We start from the raw sequence: 13,653 nt of genomic DNA, 5'->3' as shown, positions 1-13,653 counted from the left end.
GCTAACGAAACATCAATTAGGTAACTTGATTAAATATAATTTATGTGCTGTATACTTACGTATTTCGATGATACGGAAATCAAACTGTATAATTATAAAGATTAATTAGGATTAAGCTGCAGATTGTGAAGAAAATAAAAAAAAACTTCTAATTAATTGTCAGTTTAGCCATTCCAAAATATCAGTGACAATTTTTTCCAGTTTGCCCCTCTATCCCCACCTCAATGATTCCTGGTTACGGGACTGGAACAACTCAGCACTGCTAGGATTTGGGAATCTTAAGAGAATGGATGCGAAGCAGATAACAAAGAAATAGTGTGATAAATACGAGATGAGCAGATCTATATGTAAATGACTAGAGCATGTGGATGAATACCTGAAAGAAATAAGTTTAAAGAACAAAGGGGAATGTAAAAGAGGCAAAGATAGAGGGGTGCGTATGAAATAAGTGAAATTATTCACCCCATGATTGAGAGTGGAGGCAGAGTGGAGGCCTTATCCTTTCACTCTGCCTCCACTCTCAATCACACAACACATAGGCGATCTGCTTGTTGAGAGGACTTTTAATGAAAAACTCCCTATTCGGGTCTTAATTAAGGCAGTATCCAATAATTCTTTTAAATCGAAAATTCGTATTCTGAGATTTCGAGTCTGTAACTTTAAATCAGTGTTTCCCAAAATTTTGACATCCATGCACCTTTGGTAAATATTTGTAAGTACCGAATACCCTTTGTCAAAAATGCTTTTGCAATTACCCAAATTGGAAACTTTCACAACTTGAGTAGGAGAATACGAATTCTCCTACTCTAGTTGAATTATGTATGAAGTATATGATTTATTTGGAAGTATATATGTTTAAAATCATCCTTTACTATAGTATTTTTGTAATAATGATTTTGTCACACTGGTACTGTACAGTACATAAACGAAAATTACCACGCGCCATCTGAAGGCCTTTCGCGTAACAGGGGAAAACACTACTCAAGATAAAAAGTCGTAACACAGCTCTTCACTTTGATTTAAGTTCTCTAAATGCGTCATGACGTGTCGTGAGAATTTACGTACGCAAACTAGCAATTTCAAAGCAAATTGTGCAATAGATTCTAACAGTGAAAAAAGCTGTAGCGAAATGTTTTGAGAGAGAAATATTTTAGAAATAGTTGGAAAATATTAAAATGTCTTAGAAAATAACGAGCAATTATTTATTGTGACATCATCACAATGCCGGGTTGCAATTTTTCGTCACAAATGTGCTCTCAATTTTAGTCGTGTCTTGCCTCTCTACATCTTACGTTTCCTGTTAACAATAAAGTCATACCGGTTATCTAACTCCGTTCAACAGAAAACATTTGAATTGAAATAACTTGACTTTAGGATCAAATCAAACATTCTTATATAGTTAATAACCTTTTGCTTCTAAACTTTCCATTTCTTGACTCGACGTACAGTACATCTATCTAACTCTGTTCTCGAGATTAAGAAGGACAGACAGACAGATAGACTGACTGAATTTTACAGGTCTACAATTTTGAAAATTGCAGCCCTAATAACTTTCAAACAATGATCACTTCCGAAAGACGGCCAGTGCGTATGCTCTAATCATGCCGTTGTTAAGAGGTTTGACTATAATTTCATATTTAAAAAAAATTAATTTTGAAAAATGCTGACGAAAATATGTTTCTGATACACTGACTTGTCTTCATTAAATTTTATACCTTTTAACAAATGTATTCATTTCTGATAATTCGAATAATTTCTGAACTTAGCGATTTACAAATTACTTTAAATGTACAATGGAAATTATAACAGCATACAGAAAAATTAATGTAATCTATACTAATATTATATAGAGGTAAAGTTTGTAAGTTTGGATGTAGGAGGTAATCTCCGAAACTACTCATCCGATTTCAAAAATTCTTTCACCAATATTTAGAATGAATCTTTAGGATGGACACGGGCTGTATATTATTTCGTTAAACATTCATATAAATTAAAAGATATCATCTAGGTAAGCGTTATATTTTAGGTCTCAGCGAGTCGCGAGGGGCAAGACGCGTACGTATACTAGATAGGTAACTGCGCGGCGCAGTCGCGTGGTCGGCGAGATACGCAGTACACGTGTCTGAACTTGTATGTTATATAGATGTCGAAATTACCCCTCCGCGGGAGAGAGACAAAATTAAGGCTTACCGTGAAGAATTCGGTTTCTATTATACTATTTTATATGCGGTTTTTTGCGATTTTTCATTGCGTTTTAATAGGGTATGTCAACAGTATGTACACTAAGAAGGGATTTTCCGAAATTTTCTCCCGCGGGGAGTGTTATACATTTATAATAGATACATTTTGAGCCACAGCAACGCGTGACCGGGTACAGTTAGTTTACCATAAAGTTAGTATAATATATAATGGAAAACAGACAAATCATGAAATTACTATACTATAAAACTATAAACTGTATGCTTCTTTAGCAAGACTCTGTGATGGAAACACTCTAAGTATGTACGATTGATTGAATATTGCAAATTTTCATGTAAATATGGCGTCAGATTGGCATAAAATATACTCTATCTCAGCCGATCCATCAGACATATTCTTGCCGTTGTAGAGCGTTGCCATACGATCACACAGTAGTTTTATATTGCAGTAATTTCATGACTGATTCAGTGGCGCGTTATAGCTTCATGGGGCCCAGACAAATTTTGATTACGGGGCCCCAAGTACAGTAGTGTTGACTTCAGACATTTTTTTTGGGGAAATTTTTTGGAGAAAATATTCTCTTGGAAAAGATTGGTTTGGCACTCCCTGTTGTTGGGGGATCCACGCAGTTGCCCTTTTTGCTCATAGGATAACACGCCACTAGTCTGACTTGTTTGCATTCGATTATCGTTTGTAGCGCTATAGTGACCATATATTTAACCAAACGAACAGAATCCATTTAATGGCTAGATTGTCTCTACGCCATTTTGCATCACCATTGGTACACAATGACATACAGTCACAAGTAATCTTGTTTTCTACGTAGAAAATAATACTTATAGAGAAGATAGAACTAAATTTTTAATTATTCTTAATTTTACAGAAATAAATGGAGCTTTCTGAAAAATTTCTAATGAGCTGTTCTTCTATATTTACAACAAAAGAACAAAATGCTCCACAACAAATATAAAAGCAATTACAAAACATTAAAGAAAAAGTCGAATGAATATATAACATTTGGAACTTCATCTTTATATAACAATATGAGAAATAAGATAAAAGGTAAATATAAAAAAGAAAATTCAGAAAGTTACGTTCTTACTCCAAGCTTAGAATTTCTAGAAGAAGAAGAAGAAGAAGAGTTAAATAAGGGTTCTGAATTAAATTTAAATCCGAAAAAATCCAAGATCAAAGCAATTAAAAATATTAATTCCTATCTGTCAAAAATAAGTTTAAATACTAAAAAAAGAAAGAAATTATTCAGTGACTTAATTATTCTTTTAAGAAATTTATTGGAGGAAGAACGAAAGGAAAAGTTTCAAAGATTACGTGATTTAGAAATTGTTAAAAATACAAAACAACAGTGCAAGGGAATGGTAAAAAATATTCTGTTAAATATGCTGATGGATGAAGAAAATGGCGAATCAATCAAATTAATAACAAAAGGAGAGAATGATAACCTTTATGAAGATGAAAAGAATTATGTTGACGAGCAAACAAATATGGATTTTCATATAATACGGCACTCCGATAGTGTTATTGATGTTGAAGGATCAAAATCGAAGAAAGAACTCTCCAAATTTAAAAAATCATTTGCTAAAAGTTTCAGAATATCATCCGAAGATTTAGAAAGAGGGAAAAATTCAATTTCCTATCAAAATTCAAAAAAATCAATTTTCCTTAATTCGAAGTCTTCAAAACCATTCTTCTTGAACATAGATAAAAATGTTTTGAGAATTAATAGCAAGATTATTTCTGGAAATTATAGAAATAAGGACTTGAAATCTATAATACTGAAAATTGAGCCGTTAAATTCTAAAGAGAATTTGGATGTAACAAAATTGAAAATTACTGAAGTGCCTGTTAAAGACGTTGGCTGTTCAGAAACCTCTCCAGTAAATAATATATTAAATTATGGAGAGAATATTAATAAAATTCACGCAAAAAATGGAAATAAGTCTACTATTGTCAAGGTACCAACATCAGGAAAACAACAAAATAAGTTGGAAATAAGCAGAGATTCTATTTTAATCACTGTACCATCTTTGGAATTTCATTGCTTGACTTTAGAAGATCTATCTCAAGAGAAGTGGGCTAAAATATTCGAAAAAATTGACAAAATTGTACCCTTATCCAGAAGAAAACAACCTTTGATCATAGTGTTGCTTGCAGATGCAAATTATTCGAACGAAGACTATGACAATGATGATTCTAAAGAAGCATTTCAAACTTCAGTATCCCAATTAATTCTTCAAGAGGAAATTCTTGATGATTTTTCATTTAATTATATAAGCGAAACGCCAAAAGTAATAGTGGTTCCTTCTAAATCCAAGCATACTTTAGTTAAAATCGATGCAGAAGAAGCCAGAATACCGATAGTACAGAGAAATTCAGAATATCCATTCAATACTTCATCCAAACAGAATAATCTTTCAGAAAATCTAATAGAGGACATAAATTGTACAGATTATACTATTGATAACACTCCAGAAAATTTAATTGTAGAAGATTTTGGGGGAATTATTACAGGAAAATCTTCAGATTTTGAAGTCGGTGCTAAGAAACGAGCTAAAATTACCAAACCTTCGGATCCTCTTGCTGCTTCGCTTAAGTTTGACTCTACAGGATTGCCACCGCTGAAAATTGAGATAGAAAGAAACGCAAGGAGGAGACAAAGATATAAAGACGAAAAAGAAAGTAAAATCTCGACAGAACGTAGGACCTATGGAGAAAAATTGACAGAATTATGCAAATGGAGACTGGCTTTGGCTGTCATTGAAGAAGGATTTGAAGAAACGTTCGAAGACTGTTTGATGGTTGGATTGAATCAAATAAAAGACGATAATAAAAAAATTATGTTAAGAAATCTTAACCGAAATAAATAAATTATTTAAAATTTTTATTTATTCGTCAATAGTTAGTTCATATTTTGGTTTTCGTTGTTTTGTATCTTTTCAGTTAAAAATCCAGCAACGAGTTGCTTAACTTTCCCGGCAACATTTGGTGGAGCCATCTGTTATCATATTTTACTGTATTATTAAACATATTTTATATTTTTGACTATTATAAAATGGCAAAAAGCTTAATTCTAAGGGTAGGGATGGTTTTATAAAAAATTGTAAATTCTAATAACGAGTAAAATTGTCATTAAGTCCGGCCCTATTAGAGATACACACGACCCTCTTTATCTCCCCACCCTCAACCTTTAATCAACAAAATTTAATAGCATCAATCTTCCAAATAAACTAATTTCCCTGCAAAATTTTAGAAATTTCCGACAAAAAGCACAGGAGTTATGAAGCTTAAAAAAGGGTAAACAAAATCATAAATTATTTTCTATCATTAGAGGATTGGATTAATGTGATAAGACAACGCAATACATAAGCGATCTGTCAAGAAGGATTGCCTTTCGGGAGAACTTATATGGAAAACTGGTCCCTATTAGGTATTAGATACGTAAAGAAACCTGGAGAATTCCATACGGCCAGCCCGTTGGTGAGGCGGGTACCCGCGACAAACTACAATTTTCGTCAGTTTTATGCCCTCGAACACTGGTAAGTGGCACTAAGAAGTCTTTTAAATCAAACCTATCGCGGGTTCAGCCAAGCCTACAATGAGCGCAGCTGGGTGGTATGGGATAGGACCCAATGTATCCGGAACACACCACCCCGAACAATCCCTGTGGTGTTTTCGACAGCTCAGATTTGATTCCGGGTCCTCAAGTGCACTAAATTAACGTATCAACACTCTGTCTATCCGTCAGTCAATAATATGGGTCTCGACTGAGTTGACTCTCCATAATTTATAATGGATAACAGGCTAAATAGGTGTTTGAACTTGCACACGGCAGTAGACTAATCCTTTCTGTTACAAGACCCAATTAATCAGTTAGGATTCACACATTACATTATTTAGGCTCGATAAAGTTACAACTAATTGAAATTCTAGTTGTATTGAATGACATTAAAAAGACATATTTAATTTAACAGTGCAGCATATATTATGTCGTCAAGTTTATCAGTTTAAAGCCGTACGTTCACGCAGTGGCGCGCCCTGGGGCAAGGGACCCTGGCCTCTCTAAAAAGAAGGAAAACAAAGAGTAGATAAGCAGCCCACTGTCGTCCGTCTGTCTGTCTTTCCCGAATCTCAGAGTTAGATAGATGAGCATCGAAACTAGGAGAGAAAGCATAGGGGCAGGAGGCTCCGATTAACTGTATAGGAACTTCTATGTAAATCTGAAGTCACGTTATTTCAATTAAAGAATTTTCCCCTGAAAGCAGTTATAGATGACCGATACTACTTTATTGTTAAAGGAAAAGTATAATGTACAGGGGTAAGCCACTACTAATTTGATGTGAAATATTTTAAATTAAATAAATTTAAAATATGGTTAAAATTTGAGGCCCGGCATTGTGACGATGTTACAATACATAATTGCTTGTTGTGTAATAAATATTTATTGCATAATGGAAATTTTTAACTTATTATTTGATCATTTTCTCAAATTTTAGGTGAGTAATTGTATATTCACTACACCATATATATAGTTATCAAATTTATATTTCTCCAATAATTTTTATTTGCCAGTGGCCAAGTAGATAAAATCACTGAACCAATATTTTCATTTTTTTAGTAGTAGCACTTCTATCCAGTAATTTTTTATACTCTTAATCAGTGTAGTTATTGCACTTTTTGTACTATTTGAATTTCGTACATGTAAGAAATGTTAAGGCGCTGCTCAGCACCATCTTCTTGGCATTCTGGTATGCTGCGAAGAAAACTTGTGCACTGAACATATTCGAAAATCCTCACGGAAGGCATCTCCCTTTGGCAGATCGCCCATGTATTACCTTGCTTTAAGTATTATATACATGTTATTAAATCCTATTTGAAATCTGCATCACAAATACAAAAACTTAATGTAGAATCTTCTTGAAGCACTTCCTGTGAATTGAATTGAATTGATGGAATAAGGCAAAGCAATATATGAGCGAGCTGCCAAGGAGAATGCACCTCCTGAAGGACTTTCTGTAAAAAATTGTCCCCTACTTACTTGTTAGGTATTAGAGACGTAAAGAAACCCCAGAAAACTCCACGTGGTTGTTGAGGTGAGAACCCTCAACCAACTACTAGTGTTCCGTGGTTTTACTCGCCCGGCCACTGATGGGCAAAAAAGATAATTTTTGTTATTTCAAATATAAAGATCATATTATATTTTGAGATACCATGAAGTGTTGACACTAGACACTAGACTTTTTCACATCACTTGACAACAGTTTATGATGTCTCAAAATATAACATAAAGAAGGATACGGTTTCAACACAGAAAAGATATTAACATCATAATTAAAATCATTCTTTTTATGTAGAAAAAAGAAAATGGAGAAATCTAATGATTTATCAAACGACAAAATAAGAATTTTAAAACGCTTAAAGAATATTGGACAGGAAATGACCGAAGAAGATAAAACTGAACAGAATGGAAGAAACGACTCAGGAAATTTAGAATCTTCACCTTCATCTAGTAAGATAGGAATTTCGAATATAAATGCTATAACTAAAGGAGAAGTCGATTCTGAAGATTCTGAAAGTCATTCGCTTACTTCTAGCCTAGAGTTTCTGCATAAAGAATTTGATCGTAACTCGAATTATTCAAAACGAACCCCAAAATTACAGGAAAATCTAAAATATATTTCAGAAAACTCAAATCAATCTAACGAGACAGTAATTAGAAGAATAAAATCGTATCTGTCAAAAAGTAATTTGGACAGCAAGAAAAAGCAGAAACTGTTCCAAAATTTATTTTTAACTTTTAAAAATTTGTTAGAAGAGGAAAAGAATAAAGAAACGAGTGACAAACAATATAATGATGGAACTGAAAATCAGTCGTTAAAGCTAGAAGATGGCAATGCGAATTCTGTAATTAATAAACCTGTAAATATACTTCAAGCTGAAGAAAATAGAATTTCATCCACTTTTGAAAGTAAAGAGTGGTGTAAGCAGTCTTCTGGAAATGAAGTTAAATTGAAGAATTTAATGAATTTAGAAAAACATAATTTAACGAAACCTAAATTACCGCAAAGAAAAAAATTCGACAGAAATAACTACAATTCAGAAAATTCTGAAAGTTCCAGCGATACCGCAAAAAATCAAGAAACAGTGGTATATAAAAATTCGGAATTATCAGTTTTGCCTGTATTGAAACAACCAACTCCTTTTTATCACATAGGCAAGAATATCCTTAGCATCGATACTGAAACAGTTCCTTCAGTTTATGGTAATAAAGGCAAGAATTTGAAATCTGTCATTTTGAAGATAGAACCAACAGATGCGGATGATAATTCACAACCTGTTAGAATCGAAGTGAGTCAAGTTTCTCCAGAGGAAAAGAACTTTAAAAACTCCTCCATAGGAAATGTATTAGCTCCTTTCACAAAGGAAGATACTAATGTAATTTTGTTACCTTCAGAAAATCGTGATCTGACACAGGAAATGGATGATACAAAACATGTGCCACTTAATAATTACAAATATGTCAGTAAACAATCTAGTACGATTTTTCCTATAAATAAAATTCTCGCCTCAGGAGGACTCACGAAGAAGCCTACTGTTATTGCTATATCAGCAACGGAAGACCTTCAAGAGAGAAAAATATCAGAGAATGGATCAACGATTTTAATTGTTCCTCCACTTCGGGAATTTCAAAACTTAAATGTAGAGGATTCATCCCAACAGAAATGGGTTAAAATGGCCAAAAAAATCGCCGAGACATTGCCTCCTTCTGGAAAAGAACAACCTATGATTGTAGTTTTGCCTTCAGATAACAAATGTGACGATTTCGAAGAAATTGTCCAATCTCTCGTTTTTACGTCATCTTTATCGGAACAGATTCAAGAAGGAGAAACAATTCATGACTTTTCATATACAAATGCAAGTACCGAATTACCAACAGTAGTAGTACTTCCATCCAAATCGCAGCATACTCTAGTTAAAATTAATACAGAAAATCCTAGAGTACCAAAGGTACAGAAAAATTATGAATATCCACTTGGTTCTGTATCAATGGATAATTTTAAAGACAAACGGATTGCTGTGGAGCACCCTCTAATGCCAATTAATCAGAAAGATCCAGAGTATCTTGTCGAAGCAAAACATCCTGGAGTACGTAAGATGCAAAAGACTCCAGAACATTCATCCGGTTCAAAAAATGTAAACAATCCTTCATCAGAAGATGAGAGTGTATCATTTCAAGATACAAAACAGAACGTCTCAGATCCACTTTCCGCTTCGCTTGGATTCGATTCCAGCGGTTTGCCCCCGCTAAAAATTGAAATTGGAAGAAATGTCAAAGGAAAGAAAAAGCCGAAAGGAAAACTAAAAAGTAAATTTACGGATGATACGACTTACGGTGAAAAATTGACAGAGCAGTATAAATGGAGAATGGCTATGGCAGCGGTTGAAGAGGGAGTTGAAGAAACAATCGAGGATTGTTTAATGGTTGCGTTGAATCAGAAGAAAGATAAAAGAGAGAAATTGGTAGAGAGGATGGCATTTCCAAAATAAAATATTCGTATTGAATTAATTTATTGTTAAATATTCCACGAATTAAAAATTCAATATTTGTAAATTAAATGCAATTTTGTAAAATTAATCCATCTTTCGGCATGAGTTAAATTAAGCCTTAAATTACCATTTACGCCGTTACATTAATTTTTTATTTATAGTAATTTCTAAACAAAATATCATTATTATCTTGAAAATTAGTGATGTAAAACTCTCATTTTCGTTAGAACGTACTTTAAATTAGGGACAAGAGAGAGGAATCGATAGCTTCTATTTAGAATAAAATAAATTTTATGTTCCGTTGATCAATTTACATATCAAGCTGTACATTTTATGAGGTTATTAAGCAATTTATAAATTCAAAACAATTTAATTTGTAACGAAAGAAAAATAATTTTCTTATAATATTTTGCTTTCTTCATCAAAAAAGGATACCAGAGAATGTAGAGTGAAGAAAATCTTAGAATTAGCCTACATTTCTTATGATTATTTATATATTACTTTAGATATACTGTATGTGCATGAGATATATCCGATAGTACAGTCTGATAGATATGTTGTTTCCGTAGATTTCATATTAGTACACTTATTCATTGATGTAACTCATTAGAGTGCAGACGGAGAGAACGAGAATATATGGCGAGAAGAGGTGATGACGTTTCACGCTTTCTCTCTCGCTTCTTCTCAGTTTATATGGAGAATTTAGCTCTATTTAGGCTCTTTCTCCGAATGACGTTATTGATCGCTATGCGACCGATAAGCCAGCCGTATCCGAACGGCCTAAACACGCGCGCGGGGAAAGAATGTCTTCCGGGAGGAGTTTTATGGGAAACTGGCTTCCTATTTAGTCGTTATTGGCAAGGAGAAAACCCGGAAAACTCCAAGCAGCCAGACTGTCCGACCGAACTTCCCAGAGTTCAGTGTACGAAGACCGCTCGGCCACTGATGGGCCCATGCTTTCTCTTTTTACTCGCTCGCTTTCGTTAAGTACGACTACACGGTAAGCAAATGGGAGGACCCAACGAGGTCCGAAAGGAGGCATTCAACGACTTTTTAAACAAATCACGTTTCATAACGCGAAAGAACGAAATCAAAGGTCTGAAATAAACAATGAAAGATTTTTTTGTAAAAGGAGTTAAAACAATTGTTAGATCATAGTCGAGGAAAACGAGGCCGGAGAGGAGTCGTGTTCGGTCTCAAAGTTGATCTCTCACGCACCCTTCGAAGGGTTTCGAATTGTTACCATGTGACGATGGGAGACCAATGGAGGTGCGACATCGGTTGAAAAATCCATAAAACTGCGTTTTCAAGGACATAAAAAGTTCTTGGTTTTGTATTCAAAACGTTCCTTTCGCGGAATTTTCGTGCTCCCGTCCCAACATTAGCGAAAGCAGAATCGACAGTTCGAAATTGACTTCGACGGCTAACCCAGAAGGTCGCCCAGGTGTTTCCCGATGACGACCATCCTTCCCAAGTGTGCAGTACGCCCCGGGGCCATCGCTTTCCACATCGATTAACCGGTAGCTCATCGTTCGTTTGGACAATTGACTCTTTTTATAGTACGGACTGGTTCGCCTTTGGATAGGCCTTACGCCGATTGTAAAGAGTAGATTAAGCATCATTTCTATGTTTAGTAAACGGTTTACGATGGAAACCTCAGTGAATCCTAACACTCCCACACGACGGAGTTGACCGCTCGGCTCTCGGAAGACTCCTTACGCCAATCGGCTAACCTCACACAAGTGGCATAGAGATGATGACGTTACATGTTCGCTTACCGGCTAATTGGATCTTTTCCGCTATTTTATTCCTTTTTGACATTAAAATGTTTCGATCCCTGTGATCAGGAAGACATTTGCCTACATTTCCGGCGAGAATAAACCGTATTAATTAATTTTTGTTTTACAGCCAATCCACCGACTTGTTCACTGAAAGAAGCCATTTTATACTCCTGTATCAAGGTGCACGCACTATATTCAGCGAAAAGAGGCGAGCCGTGATAAATATCAAACTATCAGATATTTGCAAGAGCCAGAAATTCGCTCTGGACAGCGAGATTTCTCGCTTGTGCATTCTTTCCTTTGCGATAACTATCCTTTGAAACCTCCCGCTCGCTACTAGATTCACGCTTTTAGATAAAGTTCTAGTTATTGTAGAGGAGGGAAGAATAAGGGATTAATTTTAGACACTTGAAAGGTTGCGACCGTCGTTTTCAGCCCAAAACGTGTACGTCGGACGTTCGAGCGCCATTATCTGGCAATTGTAGAAGGCAATTGTGAAGGTTCGCTACGTCTAGCATGTCGAGTAGAAGATCTGTTTAAACTTCTTCATTTTTTTTGTGTTTCGGGTTAAAATTATGACGAATTTTATTTAAATAATGATTATTTAAGCATTTATGAATAATATTGTAAAGAAACAGACGATTTTAATCCAGAAATTATTTAATTATTCAATTTTTTGCAAGTGATGTGAAGTACCTATAGAATTTACATACACAGTATTTGATTTAATTTGTATTTAATTTGAAAGTAAATACATTATATAAGTTATTTCACCATTAATTTGCAGAATTATAACAGATTATACAATCGAATTTCTTATGATATAGCTTACTGTAGATGAAATCATAAAAATTTTAGACGAACTTGAACTTCAGACCCTTAAAACTATAAAAATGAAATTCGAAAAATTCGACTAATTGGGAGTTTCTAGATTTATCAAGAAATTTTAATGGCAATCGATCAAAATATAACCCCCAAGATTTTTTTCATTTTTGTACTCAGAGGACCGTGAAACGCCGAGAAATAAAAAAAATTGTGTTTTTTCTCCTCTATGTACGGATATTAGTGTGTGTATAGCACTATTTTGCTCACCCAATATAAAGCTTAAAAACTCCTGTGCTTTTTGTCGAAAATTTCTGAAATTTTCAGGGAGGTTTGTATATTAGGGGGATTGATGCTGTTAAATTTGGATGATTAAAAGTCTACCGGGTGGGGAGATAAGGGGGTCGTGTGTCTTATCTCGAATAGTGCCCGACTTAATGACGATTTTACTCGTTATTAGTATTTACAAGTTTTTTTTTAAATAAAACTCATCCCTACTCTGAAAATTAAGGTTTTTGTCATTTTATAATAATTAATAATAAAAGAGTTTTTAAATAAAATTTCATAACAGATGGCACCAAAAACGATTTTAGCTTATTGCCGTGAAAGTTACTATTTCGTTACTGGATATTTTTGTTTCTTTCGAAATACAGTATAAGATTTTCCTGATTTAAATTTAATTCCAAACATTCAAGACAGATGAAATTACATTAATCAAAATTGGCAATTTTAAGAGGAATCGTTACGACATTTAACAGTGAATTACAGCAATATGACACATAATAACGAATAAATATATTTATTATATAGGATTGATAAACGTTGGAAATCAAATAGAAAATTGAAAAAATTCGAATAAAAAAAATGTAAATTTGGCGAGAATATCAATTACATAATGTTAAGATTTAAAATCATAATTGTGTCACCATCTGTTGATTAATAAATAAATTAATTTTTTCGTATACTGTATTTTCGTTAGTAGTTTTCATTCTTGGAAAATTTCGCTGTTTTTATTTTCTTTATACAGGTATACCTCGAGTTACGTCGTTTCGAGTTACGTCGTTTGTCAAAAAAATATATGGAAAAATAAAAATCAACTTTAAGTCATTTTATTCGACTTTACGTCCATCCGCCACAAATATTGAAGTCGTAATATCATTAGAAAAGCGTTAAAACACATAAAATCATATTAAAATATGTACATTTACAGTAATCGTTAATACTGTATAATAATCATATATCCTAGAGAACGAAACATGAAAACATTTGTGTTTCTGTGTTGTCGTCT

At 33.9% G+C, this 13,653-nt stretch overlaps 1 protein-coding gene across 1 annotated transcript; it reads left to right on the top strand.

Annotated features, from left to right (window-relative positions):
* LOC111630475 lies at nt 1-9,796 on the top strand. The gene is made up of 2 exons (XM_023374578.1): nt 1-20; nt 7,569-9,796. The coding sequence occupies exon 2, from the start codon at nt 7,579-7,581 to the stop codon at nt 9,760-9,762; it is 2,184 nt and encodes a 727-aa protein (XP_023230346.1). The 5' UTR covers nt 1-20; nt 7,569-7,578; the 3' UTR covers nt 9,763-9,796.
* Nucleotides 9,797-13,653: the final 3,857 nt, after the last annotated feature.

This window comes from Centruroides sculpturatus, unplaced genomic scaffold (assembly GCF_000671375.1).
Source record: "Centruroides sculpturatus isolate CEXI.00-Female unplaced genomic scaffold, Cexi_2.0 scaffold659, whole genome shotgun sequence".
Taxonomy (NCBI): domain Eukaryota; kingdom Metazoa; phylum Arthropoda; class Arachnida; order Scorpiones; family Buthidae; genus Centruroides; species Centruroides sculpturatus.
This window is presented reverse-complemented; position numbering and strand designations above follow the sequence as displayed.

Bases quoted from the DNA above. Each gene is read 5' to 3' on its own strand.
- LOC111630475 (XM_023374578.1), top strand. From the start codon at position 7,579: ATGGAGAAATCTAATGATTTATCAAACGACAAAATAAGAATTTTAAAA.